Here is a 15,939-nt window from a genome sequence, read left to right as displayed (position 1 = left end):
TTTTTGGTGGAGACGGGGTTTCACCATGTTGCCCAGGATGATCTTGATCTCTTGACCTCACAATCCACCTGCCTTGGCCTCCCAAAGTGCTGGGATTACAGGCGTGAGCCACCGCGCCCGGTCAAACATAGTGTTCTTTCTTATCTAATTTAAATATAATTTGACAAAATGATTTGGTACATACAAATACAGTTTAACTTTACTAATGCAAATTAGTAAAAGTTAAACAGACTAAAACTAAATGCTCTACAAATCCCATTATTATTTGTCATCAATGCTGTTTCTAACACCTTAATGTAATCTTACTTACGTGCAAAGAAATTTATAGACCAAACATTTATAATAGAAGCCACTTAAGGAATGTTTCAGGAATTTAGCTAAGTTAGGAAGATACATGTGGATGTGGACATTAAAACAGTTCTGTCAGTGCAGGAAGAACACTGGCAATTTTACAAGAATGCACAGAATCATTTATCCTAAGGTTAGAAAGTGATTTGCTCAACTCTGCTCTGAAATGGAGGTGAATTTTAGCAGACATCACTCTGTAAAGGAGTCCTGAATAAGGACAGCTTTACTAATGGAAAAGCAGAAATATGCTGAATTAAGAGCTGTGTGGTATGCTTAAGGAAATTAGCACCATGGCAGTGAATCTTTATGGACAGCAGAAGAATCTAAGATGACAAGGCCCATTTTCCCCAGAAAATAGGAAAAAACTTGTCCAATCACTCCCTGACTTACCTGTAATGATACCACTAGCCAACCCAGGAATGCCCTGGATTGAAGTGACATTATTGTGAACAAAGTATTCATCACAGGTGACATTGAAAAACTGACTCGAGTTACAGAAGAATCCCCATAACTTGGATGGGACTGTCATGTTGTTAATTTCCTTGGTTTTAGAGCAAACGTCAATGTGTCTTGATGAAAGGGTGCGGTTACCCAGCATGCAGACCCTAAGTGAAAAGAAATAGGGAGAAAGATCAAGTAAGGAAAAAAACACATTAAAAAAGAAAAAAAGGAAACAGGTTAGTAAAGGAAACAAGAACCCCATCTTTAAGAGCTTCTACTGTCATGGGTGGGAAGGGAACTAATGCTTATTTATTTATAATTTATTTTAGCACTATGAATGGTGACTTACATTTTCTGCCAATTTAATCCTTACAGCAGCCTCACAATGTATTAGAATTTCTATGCTGTGGATGGAGGCACTGAAGTTTAGGAAGTTAGGGAGTTAATTGAAGGTTAGGGAAATACATTTATCTGTCCAAGGTCATAGGTGGTAGGTGGGAGTGAAGGTCACAGGTGGTAGGTGGGAGTGAAGGTCACAGGTGGTAGGTGGGAATGAAGGTCACAGGTGGTAGGTGGGAGTGAAGGTCACAGGTGGTAGGTGGGAGTGAAGGTCACAGGTGGTAGGTGGGAGTGAAGGTCACAGGTGGTAGGTGGGAGTGAAGGTCACAGGTGGTAGGTGGGAGTGAAGGTCACAGGTGGTAGGTGGGAGTGAAGGTCACAGGTGGTAGGTGGGAGTGAAGGTCACAGGTGGTAGGTGGGAGTGAAGGTCACAGGTGGTAGGTGGGAGTGAAGGTCACAGGTGGTAGGTGTGAGTGAAGGTCATAGGTGGTAGGTGGGAGTGAAGGTCATAGGTGGTAGGTGGGAGTGAAGGTCATAGGTGGTAGGTGGAAGTGAAGGAACTCAAATTGAAGAACTGTCTGAAGACATTATGCTGACTCATCTTCCAAAATTTTTGGCTAAAATTGTTAAGTCTAAAAGAATACTGAAGTTCTTTTGCTGTTCTTATAAAGAAAAAAGCACTCCTCTTTTTTTGGCCTAGAAAAGCCTTACATTCTTAACAAACCCCTTGAAAATGTTATGCTAAAGGTCGAATCTTCTGGCTACTGTTGCAAGGAAAACAGCTTGGCCGGAATTAAAAGGCAGATCCCTCTATGGCCTAAGAGAAAACTGTTTTTGAACTTAAGCCTAGACCCAGTGGGAGTGAGGGTAAGGATAACACAAATATTAACCTGCTGGTTTTATTTTTTTCTTTAACCCAGAGACACAAATATAAACAAAGGAATAATACATCCATAGTTAAAATACCTCTCAGGTCCAACAAAGGGACTTTTAAAATCTGCAAAATGATTGAATACATTATTATGAACCATGTACCTATTACTCAGCTTCAACAACTCTCAACATTTCCCAGTCTTGTTTCATGTATTCTTCTAGATTTTTTCTCTTGTTTTGCTGGAATATCTCAAAGAAAATACCATGCATTATGACCGTGTACTAATCAAAAAAGAGGAGAAGCCCCAAAGGTGAACCTGAGATAAAATGGAATTTCCCAAATTGAGATATAACCAGAATGTCACCTTTAGAAATTTTATGACCCTAGAAAGGACCTTCAGCTATATTACAGTCCCTAGATAAGCAGATTAAAAGTTTAAGATGGAATCTTCTTCTGCCATCATGTAGCATGGCACAGAAGTTCTGTAATCTGGTTAAATCAACATAGAACCGATGAGTTTGATTCTCAGATAATCCAGATGACTCTTCAAGAAAATTCTGTAACAAGGCTACAAATAACACTCAGTGCCAGCTAGTCCCTATGCCACTAGTCAAAGTGAAAAGGGAGTCTGTGAGTCACAGATCTGCACAAATCCATTACTACTTCAAAAAACATACTTTAAAGTACTTGCACTAGGGAGTTGAAGGAGGAGGTGAATGATGAGAGACTACTTAATGGGTACAAAGTACATTATTTGGGTAATGGATAAAAGCCCTGACCTAGGCTGGGCGCAGTGGCTCACGCCTGTAATCCCAGCACTTTGGGAGGCCAAGGTGGGCGGATCACTTGAGGTCAGGAGTTCAGGACCAGCCTGCCCAACATGGTGAAACCTCACCTCTACCGAAAATTCAAAAATTAGGTGGACACGGTGGTGTGTGCCTGTAGTCCTAGCTACTTGGGAGGCTGAGACTGGAGAATCACTTGAACCCAGGAGGCAGAGGTTGTGTGAGCCAAGATCACACCACTGCACTCCAGCATGGGTGACAGAGCGAGACTGTCTCACAAAAGAAAAAAAAAAAAAAAGAACTGGGTATGGTGGCACATACCTGTAATTCCAGCTAATTGGGAAGCTGAGGCAGGAGAATTGCTTGAACCCAGGAGGATGAGGTTGCAATGAGCCAAGATTATGCCACTGCACTCCAGCCTGGGCAACAAAGTAAGACTCCAACTCTTAATAAAAGCCCTGAATTCACCAATACACAACATGTGCATGTAACAAAATTACACTTGCACCCCCATAAGTTTATACAAATTAAAAAAAAATAAAATCAAGGTTGAAAAAAGTAGCTGTATTACTTCTAGTATGTAATATTACATATATATAGAGATACATGCAAATTGTACAGTATTTCCCTTTATGACTAGTCCATTACAATACTGTCAGAAAAAACACTTAATTAATTAAACATTTTAGGTAAGATTTTAGGTTTCTTTTGACTCCCCTGATTTTTCCTTAGTAAAAGAAATCCAACATTTAAATACCTTATAAAGGTTGCTGGCAATAAATACACTGTCTGCAAAGCCCTTTATGAATAGTTCAAAATATGTATAATAAAAAAAGATTATGTACAATTATCAGGGAGAAAAAAATCTAATATATGAACATAAATGATGGTTACAGTTACTAGTTCTATGTTTGGGACATAAGAAAGAGGATGAACAGGACATAGTTTGCTGGGAGGCTTCCTGCCTAGATGGGGAAGGAAGTCTAAATGGGCTTATCCAAGAGACAAAATCTCAGGGAGACTCCATGAAATTCTGACTTAAAATTATCACACCACCAGATATTTTCAATTACTACCCAACAAAGATGGCTAGGCAGAGAGACAGACACGTACGGGAAGTGTGGAGGGGCAAAAGAAGACTTGATGGCTCCAGCATAGATGGCCAAGATGGACACAATGACACAGGCCAGGAAAAGTGAGGCAAACTTGTTCACATAGCGTACGCCGATAAATACCACTAATACCATAAGGACCAAGAAAGCTGTGCCATAGACACGCATGTTATTTAGCATGGCTGCTGATTCCTTGAGTGCATCATCACTGCGAAAGATGGCAGCCCGGGGGACGATGTAGACCTGTGAGGTAAAATACAGGAGAAAATTATGTTATTTCGAAAGAATTAAGTAAAAAGGCTGTATTTGTTTGCATTTACTTTCACAAAAGAAAGCAAAGCTGAGACACAAAATGACTGGGGAGTTAGCCTAGTTTCTAATAGGATCTGAAATGCCTGCAGAAATGGGATGTCAAGGATTTTTTTTTTTTTTTTTTTGTCTACATGCTGTTCTACATTTCCAAACAGAGAGAAAGGAATTATTACTTTTATTCATAGGGTTATATAATTATGATTATCTTTAACCCTGATTCTACTATCACTACTTTAAATAAACAATATGTCTCAGTGACTAGAGAAATGAGAAACATTTTATTTCATAGGGATGAAGATATTAAAAAAGATAAACTGTATTTTACTTTTTCCCCACTGGACTTGAACCTCCTGGATGAGAGGGCAGAGTGGTGGCAATCAGGTAGAAATCAGGAACGACAGCAAAGGGAACTGCAACCTTTCCACCTCATATTCACATAAGAGGCCAACTGAGGTTGGCAGTCAATCACCTGATTTATTCCCACAGCTGATCTCAGAAGCTTTCACAGCAAAGAATAAACCAAAATCAATATTTCTTCTATAGTATAGACCACAGTGAAGTCATTACTTACCAGAAAGATTTCAATGGCACCAAGGATGTACATGGCTGCTGCAAATGTGGTACCAAGATAAAAGCAGAGGCCAACAGCCCCACCAAACTCTGGGCCCAGTGCCCGGGAAATCATAAAGTATGAGCCCCCAGCTAAAAGACAAAACAGAAGGTGAATAGGAGAAAGAGTGTGTATTAGTAAGAGGAATATGAATAAAATAGAAATAAGAAAAAAATACATACATGAAGGTTAAATGTTTCAGGGTTCCGCAAACCCTGAATGTGATAAAAAGATTTGCTAGTGGGAAGTAAAAGGTGAAAGTGTTACTGTGGGATATACTGCACATCTAATGTAATGAGCCATATGATGCAATCTAGTTTGCCAGCATTACTTTATTTACTATGACACGAGACAGCCCAATAAAATATATTCTGGCCGGGTGTGGAGGTTCACGTCTCCAATGGTAGCACTTTGGGAGGATGAGGCGAGAGGACTGCTTGAGGCCAGGAGTTTGAGACTAAACTGGGGTAGCATAGTGAGATGTCACCTCTACAAAAAAATTAAACAAAAAAAAAATAGCCAGGCATAGTGGTACACACTAGTTCCAGCTACTCAGGAGGCTGAAGTGGGAAAGTAGCTTGAGCCCAGGAGTTGGAGGCTGTGTGAGTTATGATCATGTCACTGCACTCCAGCCTGGGTGACAGAGTGAGACTTTGTCTATAAAATATATATATATATATATATATATTTTTTTTTCTAACTAATAAAAGCTAAGAATTAATGTATTCTAGTTTAAAAAATAAAGAGATTTTAAAGACAGCATCTTAAAGTCAAGTGGTATTATGTCTATGTCCTATAGACCATTACTCTGTTGTAGCACAGAACAGACTAAATAGTATTCTATTCTTCAGAAGTTTGCACCTCTAGCTTTATAGCATAAACATAGAGTCAACACTGATAAATCCTGAAATACAACCTTGACCTACTAACCTGGTACCACTCCATTAGTGGCAATGGCACTCATGGAGATAGCAGTCAACATTGTCTGCAGAGAAAGGGAAAGGAGAGGATTGTTACTGTGTCAAGATGACATTTCTATACTACTTCTCCATTTGTGGTCCAAGGGCACTTGGCAAACATTTAACTCTACCTACTTTTATGGACAGTCATACCTAATGGTATGGAAATAAGATGATATGGTCTAACTCATTGCACTAGTCATACCACTAATATCTGGAGGATTCTGTCAAAATGCTCCCATATTAGTAGGTCAGGTGCTATTAAGAACTGCTAATCTCACTCTGGATTTCCTAGTTACACAGGAAATAGAGCATAGTATACTCAAAAGAAAGAACTAGAGAAATAACTCAGAAAATAGGTTAGAACCTGACTAAAGACTAAATACAATATCAAGAACAATGTTCAGTAAGAAAGGGAATCACTGAAGGCTTCTGGGCACACAGGAACTGCATTTTAAAAATATTACCTGGTAGCAGAGTATAGAATGAACTGCAGATAGGAGGAGCTGGAGGCAGAGTGATTGGTTAGCAGGCTACCACAGTAGTTCAGTGACAGGTAAAAACTATAGTGGTGTTAGTGTGAATAAAAATGGCTGAGTGTAAAAGATTTCAGAGAATAGATTAGCGTTGGTAGCTGATTAGATGTGAAAAGCAATTAAGAAGCCAAACACAGCCTCGAGGTTTTAAGCCTGAGAAACTAAAAAAAGGTGGTACCATTAATTTTAAGTTAATAAAAATATGAACTGTGCCTACTTAACCTATTTTGCTCATCAGCTGTGGATAATATACAGGTAGGGTATAAAGATCACATTGATAAAAGAGGACAGTAGAAACCTATAAAATTCATTGGTGTGGCTGGGATACATAATTAGGAGAAGTTTAACTTAAAGAAAGATAAAAATGTTCTCAGTAGAGAGAAGACCTGGAAAGAACATCTGAATTTCTAAGGAAGGGATAAGGGAAGAAACTTCAAAACCAAATAAAAAAAACCAAATACCCCTCACATCCCCCATAACCTGTCTTGTTTCTCAATATATACTGGAGTAGCACATCACGTTTTCTAACACATTTTCTGTCACAACTTTGGTGCTATCAAGCTCAAACAGTTCGGATTCTGAATTCTTTGAAGACAGGAACTTTATCTTCCATTTCCAGTTGAAGTCTTGCTTCCTAATTTCTAGTACATAATATAATAGATAGCAAGCAGTGACGAATAGGCACTGAATAACTGAAAATCCTTTAGATTTTAATATCAGAATAATTTCTTCTGTTGAGATCATGAGTCCTTCCCTAAGTATTCTTTGTTTTATTCCCAAAGAGGTCGTGTGCATCTACTCTTGAGAACTTGCAACATTCAGGTGATGTCCAGGAGCTAGTGTAGTACTTACACAGCAGCAGCAGATAAGGACAATTGCAAAAGCCTGAAGAACTCCAGCTGTGCCCACCACCCATGTAAGGCGTAAAAAAAGGATCACTCCAAAAATATTTTGTAGACACGGGAGGTAGACACCCATGAAGGTACCCATTTGGGGGGTCTAGAAAGAAAGACATTGACAAAAAATTAAACAGTTATCTTAAGGAGAGGTTTTTATTCTTTTATATAATAACTTGCTCCCTAACTACCATATTAATCTCCAAGCAGAGATCATAAGTTTAATCAATATCTTCAAAAGGACACATATAAAATCTCCATCTTTCAAGTGTTTATCACCATACTTTTATTATTCCTAAAGCTATACATTTTAACTTTACAAAGGTTCCTGTATGTTTTTATTATACATAGGCATCTAGCCACAAATAAACTTTTATGCACACCCACAATTTAAAATTTTGTTTTTCAAAGCTGTTGGCTTTTTTCATTTAAAAACAATAAGGACTTGATGGAATGTCTTCAGAATTTGGCATAAATTCTCCACAGTAGTTGGTAAATAAAATAGATGGTAAAATGAACATCTGAGGGCCGTTTTATCCCTTTTTCAAAGAGCTGAACAACCAGAATGGTAAACTGAATGTCTTATATTTTCATTTTCAGACAAACTGATGTTTGGTCTTTAAAAAACCCAACAACTTCACAACAAACAGATGGCATCAGCAGATGGGTATGGACACTCTTCTCTTGAAAAGCTATTCCCTCTTCCTGAATGCTCTTTTCCCACATAGCTCACTCCCTCACATCAGCTAGATCTCTCCTCAAATATCACCTTGTCAGAAAGGATTTCCCTGTCAACCTATGTAAGTAGCAACGCCCTCCACTCTGGCTCCCGTGACAATTTCAGTCTCTTTACTCTGCTTAATTTTTTGCTAGGGCATTTATCAACACTTAATCTGTTATATATTTTGGCAGTTAAAACAGCTTAAGGACGGTATCCTCACATTAGAATTTAGACTACATCGTATGTTTTGTTTGTGCTATGACCCTGGTGCCCAGAACAGTTCCAGGCACCTATCAAGCATTTAATAAACAGCTGCTGAACACAGAATGGTGCCTTAGGTATTTCCTTCTTTCTTATAGACAGGGTGCTTTTTATGTATTCCTTGTTATTCTGAGGACTCACCTTGGTGGGTTTCTTTTTCCCTTCAGTGATGTTTTCTGCCTCTTCATGTTCCTTTGCTCCTTGAGTCAGATTAGTGTAATTGGCCATGCGGCTGAGGAGAGAGGACACCTTCGGTCTGGTGTCCATTTCTTCCTATAAAGCCAGTGACATGGAAGAAATGAGCTACAAAGAACACTGAACATAAGCATCAACATCATCTTGCTACCAGAAAACTTCAAATCAAATGAAAACATATTTCACAGGTAGGCCAGGTGCAGTGGCTCACGCCTGTAATCCCAGCACTTTGGGAGGTCAAGGTGGCTGGATCACCGGAGGCTGGGAATTCGAGACCAGCCTGGCCAAGATGGTGAAACCCCATCTCTACTAAAAATGCAAAAATCAGCTGGGTGTGGTGGCATGTGCCTGTAATCCCAGCTACACGGGAGGCTGAGGCAGGAGAAATCAGCTTGAACCCAGGAGGCAGAGGTTGCAGTGAGCCGAGATCGTGCAACTGCACTCCAGCCTGGGCAACAGAGTGAGACTCCAGCTCAAAAAAAAAAAAGAAAGGTACATTGAAAGGCATGGTGGCTCACACCTGCTATCCTAATGCTTTGGGAGGGCAAGGCAGAAGGATCTCGAGTCCAGGCATTCAAGACCAGCCTGGGCAACAGAGTGAGACCCTGTATCTGAAAAAATTTAAAAATCAGTCAGGTGTGGTGACATGTGCCTGCAGTTCCAGCTACTAGGGAGGCTGAGGTAGGATGCTCCCTTGAGCCCAGGAGGTCAAGCTATGATCTTACCACTGCACTCCAGCCTGGGTGACAGAGCAAGACCCTGTCTCAAAAACAAACTAAAAAAAAGGTACATTGAGAGAATTGGCACTTGCATCATTGTTGAAAGCCAGAAAAACGTAGTGCTGAAATAAACCAGGCTCCTTTCAACAACCTGGCCACAGATTATGGAGCCTGGCCACAGAGTCCATGTTGTCTTATTCAGATAAGATATACAGGTCCTCTTCATTATGTTAAGTGAAATAAGCCAGGCACAGAAAGATAAATAGCACATGATCTCACTTACATGTGGGATCTAAAAAGTAGAACTCCTAGTAATAGAATGGTGGTTACCAGATGCTTGGGGTGTACATAGGGGAAGGAGGAAAGGTTAGTCACAGGATACAAAGTTTCAGTTAGGCAGGAGAAATACGTTTTTGAGATCTATTGCACATAGTATAGCGACAATAGTTAACATATTGTATATTTCAAAATTGCTAAGAAAGTAAAATTCAAATATTTTCACCACAAAAATAAGTATACAAGGCGATAGATATGCTAATTCGCTTGATTTAATCATTCCACAATGTATACAAATATCAAAATATCACATTATAATCCATAAATGTATACAATTATTATTTGACAATTAAAAAAAAGACATATAGGTCCTGCAATCTGGAAGCCTGCTTCCCACAGTGATTTTTGTTTAGTTAGTTCTAAGGCAAATAATAGTCTTTCCAGACAAAGGGTGGAGAAATACACTGATTTATACTTAGAAGAAAGATTATTCTAATAAAAACAATTAAATCACAATTGAATTAGATTGCAAGGTAATTGATATGTCCAAGAAGTCTAACTCCTCTTCCTTACTACATAACAATTTGATTTAATAGTTACTCACGGCCGGGCGCGGTGGCTCAAGCCTGTAATCCCAGCACTTTGGGAGGCCGAGACGGGCGGATCACGAGGTCAGGAGATCGAGACCATCCTGGCTAACACGGTGAAACCCCGTCTCTACTAAAAAATACAAAAAACTAGCCGGGCGAGGTGGCGGGCGCCTGTAGTCCCAGCTGCTCGGGAGGCTGAGGCAGGAGAATGGCGTGAACCCAGGAGGCGGAGCTTGCAGTGAGCTGAGATCCGGCCACTGCACTCCAGCCTGGGCGACGGAGCAAGACTCCGTCTCAAAAAAAAAAAAAAAAAAAAAAAAAAAAAAAAAAAAAAAATAGTTACTCACTATGATTAGATTACACAGACAAAATTTACTACGTTACAATAATCATGATATTTTCTTTTAACATTAAATTATACAGCTCGTAGAATTTTAAAACCAAATGGGGTAAAATATGGCTATCATGAGATCTCTGTTTCTAAAGTCTCAGTCCATTGTTTTCTCCAAAATATTACCTCAAAGAGTGCCAAATTTTTATCAAAATATTCATCTCCTTCTTCATAATTGGAATTATTGAGATAAGCGTTTCGAGCTTTTTTATGTCCATCATCTGGAAAAAAAAAAGTAGACCAAGTTAGTTTCTCACTGGTTTCTGATGAAGAAACATCAGCACCAGATTGGTTTATGTTGCTTCAGTATTAATATAACCTATTTTCATATTCAAATTTAATCTTAGAGAGAATTCAACCAGCATTGCTTGGAGAATATGGCCCCCTCTCCAGCAGGAACAAAAATAAAACGCTAAGGAGTAAACATGGGTCATTCCTTTCCTTAACAAGAATAAAGACCCCTAGAGATACTATTCTTTTGGAATTCCAGCCCATGAAGACTCTACTCTTTTTTTTTTTTTTTCGAGATGGAGCCTCGTTCTGTCGCCCAAGGCTGGAGTACAGTGGCACAATCTCAGCTCACTGCAACCTCCGCCTCCCTGGTTCAAGAGATTCTCTTGTCTTAGCCTTCAAGTAGCTGGGATTACAGGTGCATACCACCACGCCCAACTGATTTTTTGTATTTTTAAAAGAGATGGGGTTTCACCACATTGGCCAGGCTGGTCTCGAATTCCTGGCCTCAAGTTATCCGCCCATCTCAGCCTCCCAAAGTGCTGGGATTACAGGCGTGAACCACTTGCACCCAGCCGAGACTCTATTCTTAAAATCACCTACGTTTAGGAGAAAAAAAAAATATTGAGTATATACTCAGGGTATAATACTGTGTTAGATGTAGTCTCCTTTACACACTATTGCTGCTGATAATGACAGTAAAAGCTCTGTGCCTCCACAGCTGTCTGACCTTTTTATAAATTATATGAAGTTTTGATTTGCATTTCTCTGATTTCAGTGATGAGCATTTCATACCAGTCAGAGTGGCAATTATTAAAAAATCAAAAATAACAGATGTTGGTGAGGTTGTGGAGAAAAAGAAATGCTTATACACTGCCAGTGGGAATGTAACACAGCCACTGTGGAAAGCAATTTGGAGATTTCTCAAAGAACTTAGAACTACCATTCCACTCAGCAATCCCATTACTGGGTATATACCCAAAGGAAAATAAATCACTCTACCAGAAAGACACATGCACTTGTATGATCATTACATACAACTGAAACTCAACCTTCAAGCCAAAGACAGTTTAAAGGCTAGCTACAAGTGCTGGATAAATCCACAGACTGGATTGAGAACCTCTCTTCCTGTTTCCTCTGACTGATTCCCCACCCTTCACCTATTTTACGTATATCTACCCTTCCCTAATTGGTTTTTTTACACTGTCACGCCCACCTTTCAGTGGTGCCTTTGTTTTAGCCTTTTTTGCATACTCACAAACCAATCAGCATGCACTCCCCCATTCTGAGCCCATAAAGGCCCCAGACCCAGCCCTAATGAAAGACAAGAGACCACCCTCACATGCCCTCTCGGCTGAGAACTGTTTCTCGTCATTCAGTAAAATTCTTCTCCGCCCTCCTCACCCTTTGATCATCGGCACAACCTCATTCTTCTTGGATGTGGGACAAGAACTCAGGACCCACCAAACACAGGTACAAAGAAGGCTGTAATACTGTGGCCCTCCACCCTTCACCAGTGGAGGGCAGCTACCCCACGCGACAGGAAGCAGCAGCAGGCCAGAGCAGGGGCAACAGGACTGACAGAGCTGTTAACATACAGCCATCCACTGGGCTGCAGATGGTGGGACTAAAAGAGCTATTTGCACACTAACACTTCCCCTGAGGTTTCAGGCTTGCAGACACCAGTTTGGGTGCCACCATGTTCCCCTCAGTGTGACATGCCTGGTCCAGCAGCAAGCCCCACATACAGCCTGCTTCTGCCTCACTACTTGGAGCAGCCAGCTGGACACTGCACTCGCTGGCTCACTCACCCCCTCCTACCAGGGGCTGAGTGTGCAGTTGCAACGGCTGCAGGATCTGCACTGGAGTGCAAGCCAGGCACAGCCCAGCAGGCTGAATAGACAGGGCATCTCTTCTGGTGAGCTCGGGCCTGAGAAAAGCCTGGGCATGGATGTTGCTGGCTGGAGGTCTCTGGCTGGTAAAGTAGGCAAGAAAAATCCTGTGTCACTATGCTTCCTACATGGGTGAAAGGATTACCTACACCCCAATCCTCAGCATCATGCGATATACACATGTAACAAAATAAAAGTTGAAAAAAAAATAGGGCAGGCGTGGTGACTCATGCCTGTAATCCTAGAACTTTGGGAGGCCCAGGTGGGAGGACTGCTAGAGCCCAGGAGTTCCAGACCAGCCTGGGCAACATTGAGATCCTGCTGCTACAAAAAAATGTAAAAAATTAGCAGGGCATGGTGGTGCGTACTTATAGTTCCAGCTATTCAGGCAGGAAGATATCTTGAGCCCAGGAGTTCAAGACTGCAAATGAGCTGTGACTGATCCACTGCACTCCAGCCTGGGTAACAGGGTGAGACCCTGTTTCAGGGGGCAAAAAAGTTGAAAAAAGAAAAAAATTATGTCATTTAACTATTAGTTTTGTATAAACCCTTCCACATTTTTTTTTTAATGTTAAAAGAGGCATCTGACAAAACTTTGGTGAAAGAGCTGTGAGGAAAAAAAGAGACCAGGTCTCTAAGACAGCAAACTTTGTTTTATTTGAGCACTTCCTTAACTTTGTTTCATTACTATGCAAAAGTTATATAATTACAGAGTCTGGCAGGAGAGAAGAGAAAAATTAAAAAAAAAACATAAATGCTATTAAAAACTAAGATTTTCAATACTGGGGAAATAAATACCAATATAAAAATTAAAGAATTTAAAACCCTGTAAGTTTAAATGTATAAGGATGGGCTTGAGAAACAGCCAATAAACTATTAAAATTACTGGGTCACGTCAAAGGGCACAGAGCCAAACTGAAGGGGTTCCCAATGCCCCAAAATGGAATAATATAAACATTAAAAATAAATAATGTGATGGATTGAAATGCAAATTTATGAAATACTCAAAATGATATTCTGAAAAATTAGTCACCTTTGCGGGGTTAAGGAAACAACACATGCCTCTGAAAAATAACATGAATAAATAGAAAAAAATAAACAGAAAGAAGCAATCATCTTGCCTTTCTTGTGCCAACTGTATTTCAGGGTAACCAATAATTAAAAGAAAATTTCTTCCTTATAGAAGCATTCTAGCTTATTAATGATAGATGGAATGATAGAAAAAAAATCACTAATGAAATAACGGATTTAGGCAACAATCATCAATGGTTGTTAAAACCATTAGGTGAAAGGCTGAGGCAGAACTTTACAATGGATGGATGAGGGTGATCTGGAGCCTGCTAATCAGCCTTAACATCTCTGAAGGTAGGAGAACACAATCTCCTGTAATACAATGAAAAATACACTGTACAAGCTATGATGTATTCTTGCCAAAAGAATGGAAATTGAATCTAATCAAGCTTCGAAATCTATCAGTTCAAAGAAAACACAAAGGAGGAACATGTTAAACATTAGAAGGACCTAATCACCAAATTCAGAATATGAGAAATTTTACGAGATGATCTGACTTCTTCAGCAAATAAATGGCATAAACTTAAAAGGTGAACTTTTATAGATAAAAGAGACTTAAAAAACATATCAACTAGTTGCAAATGAACATTGTTAGGATCCTGACTCAATAAATCAAAGGTAAAAAGGCATTTTTAAAACAAAAAATAAGCGAAAATATATCGCTTATTTTTTTAAAAAGGGCAAGTAAAATCATATGATGTCTGGAATTTTCTTTAAAACAATTTAGGGAAAAATTAGGTAGGATCTTGAAAACAGATTTGTAACACTGATGAAGCTGGGTGATGCATTCAGAAAGGCTCATTATGCTATTCTACTTTTGTGTACCTTTGATACTTTCAGTAACAAAAAGTTATAAAAAGAAAGAAAAATGTAATTATTTTCCTCTTCCTAATGGCTCCAGAAAATTCTAAAGAGTACAGCTTAAAATTATTACCACTTTTGAGTAATTCATTTATTCAACTAATATTTATTAAATTCCTAGGATGTACTAGGTACTGTTCTGGGTCCTAGGGGTAAAGCAGTGGACATGGCAGTTAAAGACCCTGCCTTCACTGTGCATATACTGAATTACAGAAGACAGAAAGTAAGTAAAAACAACAACAGCAGCAATAAAAAAAACAAGACAAAATAAAAACAAACAAAAATCCCACAAAGAATTTCAAGAAGTGATAAGTTCAAGGAAGAAAATAAAATATGTACTGGGAGAGACTACAACTAGGGAGGGGAATGATGACTTCATGTAAGATCATTGGTGTGCTGATGAGCAGCCTCTAAAGAGTTAAAACAAACCCCTGACTTACAGTACTTGACAATTTCTGTGGTATAAATACTCACGCATGGTCATTTTCGAACTACTAATGTGAAAACGATGAACCTGGTTTTGGGAAGCGATTCGCATAACTGGCTCTTGTGAGCTGATATGAGCTGGCTGCAGCACACTCCTGGCATAGGACAGTAAGGAAAAGCCTACATTTCAGGCAGAGAGAATATAGCAATTTTAAAAGATCCTGAAGCAGAAACAATTTTAGTGAATTCATAAAGCAGAAAGGACAATATAGCTAAAGGAGAGTGAGGAAAGGAGAGCATATTTAGAAAGATAGAAAGGATCCAGACCACATAAGTTAGTTAATGGATAGTTCTTCCAAATCCATTTATTGAATAGTCCCTCCTTTTCTGATTGAAACAACATGATGTGGTTGGTGCAAAGGAGAGAGTAATGTGAGAGTATGCAAATGTTCATTTGGGAAGCAGGGGTAATAGAGATAAATTTTTTTTTTTTAAAGAAGAGATTATAAAGAAGCAGAAAAAGTGGGACAAATAATTTAGGATGGCACAATGGTCCAAGTATATCAATAATACCAGTAATGTAAATAGACTAAGACAAAGAGACTGGATTAAACAATAAAATCTAGACATATACGATTCATAAGAGATATAAGGGCATACAAAAGCTGAACATTAAGAAAACATTAAGGAAAGAGATACATCAAGCAAATACTAACCAAAAGAAAGCTGATATAATTTTATTAATATCAGATAAATTTGTAAGAGAAAAATTTTGTTAGGAATTAGAAGGTAACCACATAATAACAAAAGGTTTAATCCACCAGGAAGGTATGACAATTTTATTTATCATTATCATTAGTTTTTGAGACAGGGCCTCACTCTTACGCCCAGTCTGGAGTACAGTGGTGTGATCACGGCTCACTGCAGCCTCGACCTCCTGGGCCTAAGAGATCCTCCCACCTCAGCCTCCCAAGTAGCTAGGACTACAGGCTCATGCCACCATGAACAGCTAAGTTTTGGATTTTTTTTGTAGAGATGAGGGTTGCCATGTTGCTTTGTATTCCTGGGCTCAAGCCATCGGCCCGCCTCAGCC

The 15,939-nt window shown here is 39.4% G+C and overlaps 1 protein-coding gene across 8 annotated transcripts in view; it reads right to left on the bottom strand.

Moving 5' to 3' along the window:
* Nucleotides 1-15,939, bottom strand: part of SLC12A6 (solute carrier family 12 member 6) — a 109,858-nt gene that overhangs the window by 20,014 nt on the left and 73,905 nt on the right. For all 8 annotated transcript variants that reach the window (XM_033190670.1, XM_033190669.1, XM_033190673.1 and 5 more), the window contains 7 exons: nucleotides 10,492-10,586; nucleotides 8,336-8,467; nucleotides 7,169-7,315; nucleotides 5,752-5,806; nucleotides 4,783-4,913; nucleotides 3,901-4,142; nucleotides 739-953 (listed from right to left, as the gene is read on the bottom strand). In XM_033190670.1, the coding sequence (XP_033046561.1) occupies nucleotides 739-953; nucleotides 3,901-4,142; nucleotides 4,783-4,913; nucleotides 5,752-5,806; nucleotides 7,169-7,315; nucleotides 8,336-8,467; nucleotides 10,492-10,586 (1,017 nt within the window). The remainder of the gene's footprint in view (nucleotides 1-738; nucleotides 954-3,900; nucleotides 4,143-4,782; nucleotides 4,914-5,751; nucleotides 5,807-7,168; nucleotides 7,316-8,335; nucleotides 8,468-10,491; nucleotides 10,587-15,939) is intronic.

This window comes from Trachypithecus francoisi, unplaced genomic scaffold (assembly GCF_009764315.1).
Source record: "Trachypithecus francoisi isolate TF-2019V2 unplaced genomic scaffold, Tfra_2.0 Lachesis_group3, whole genome shotgun sequence".
In the NCBI taxonomy this organism is placed as follows: Eukaryota; Metazoa; Chordata; class Mammalia; order Primates; family Cercopithecidae; genus Trachypithecus; species Trachypithecus francoisi.
This window is presented reverse-complemented; position numbering and strand designations above follow the sequence as displayed.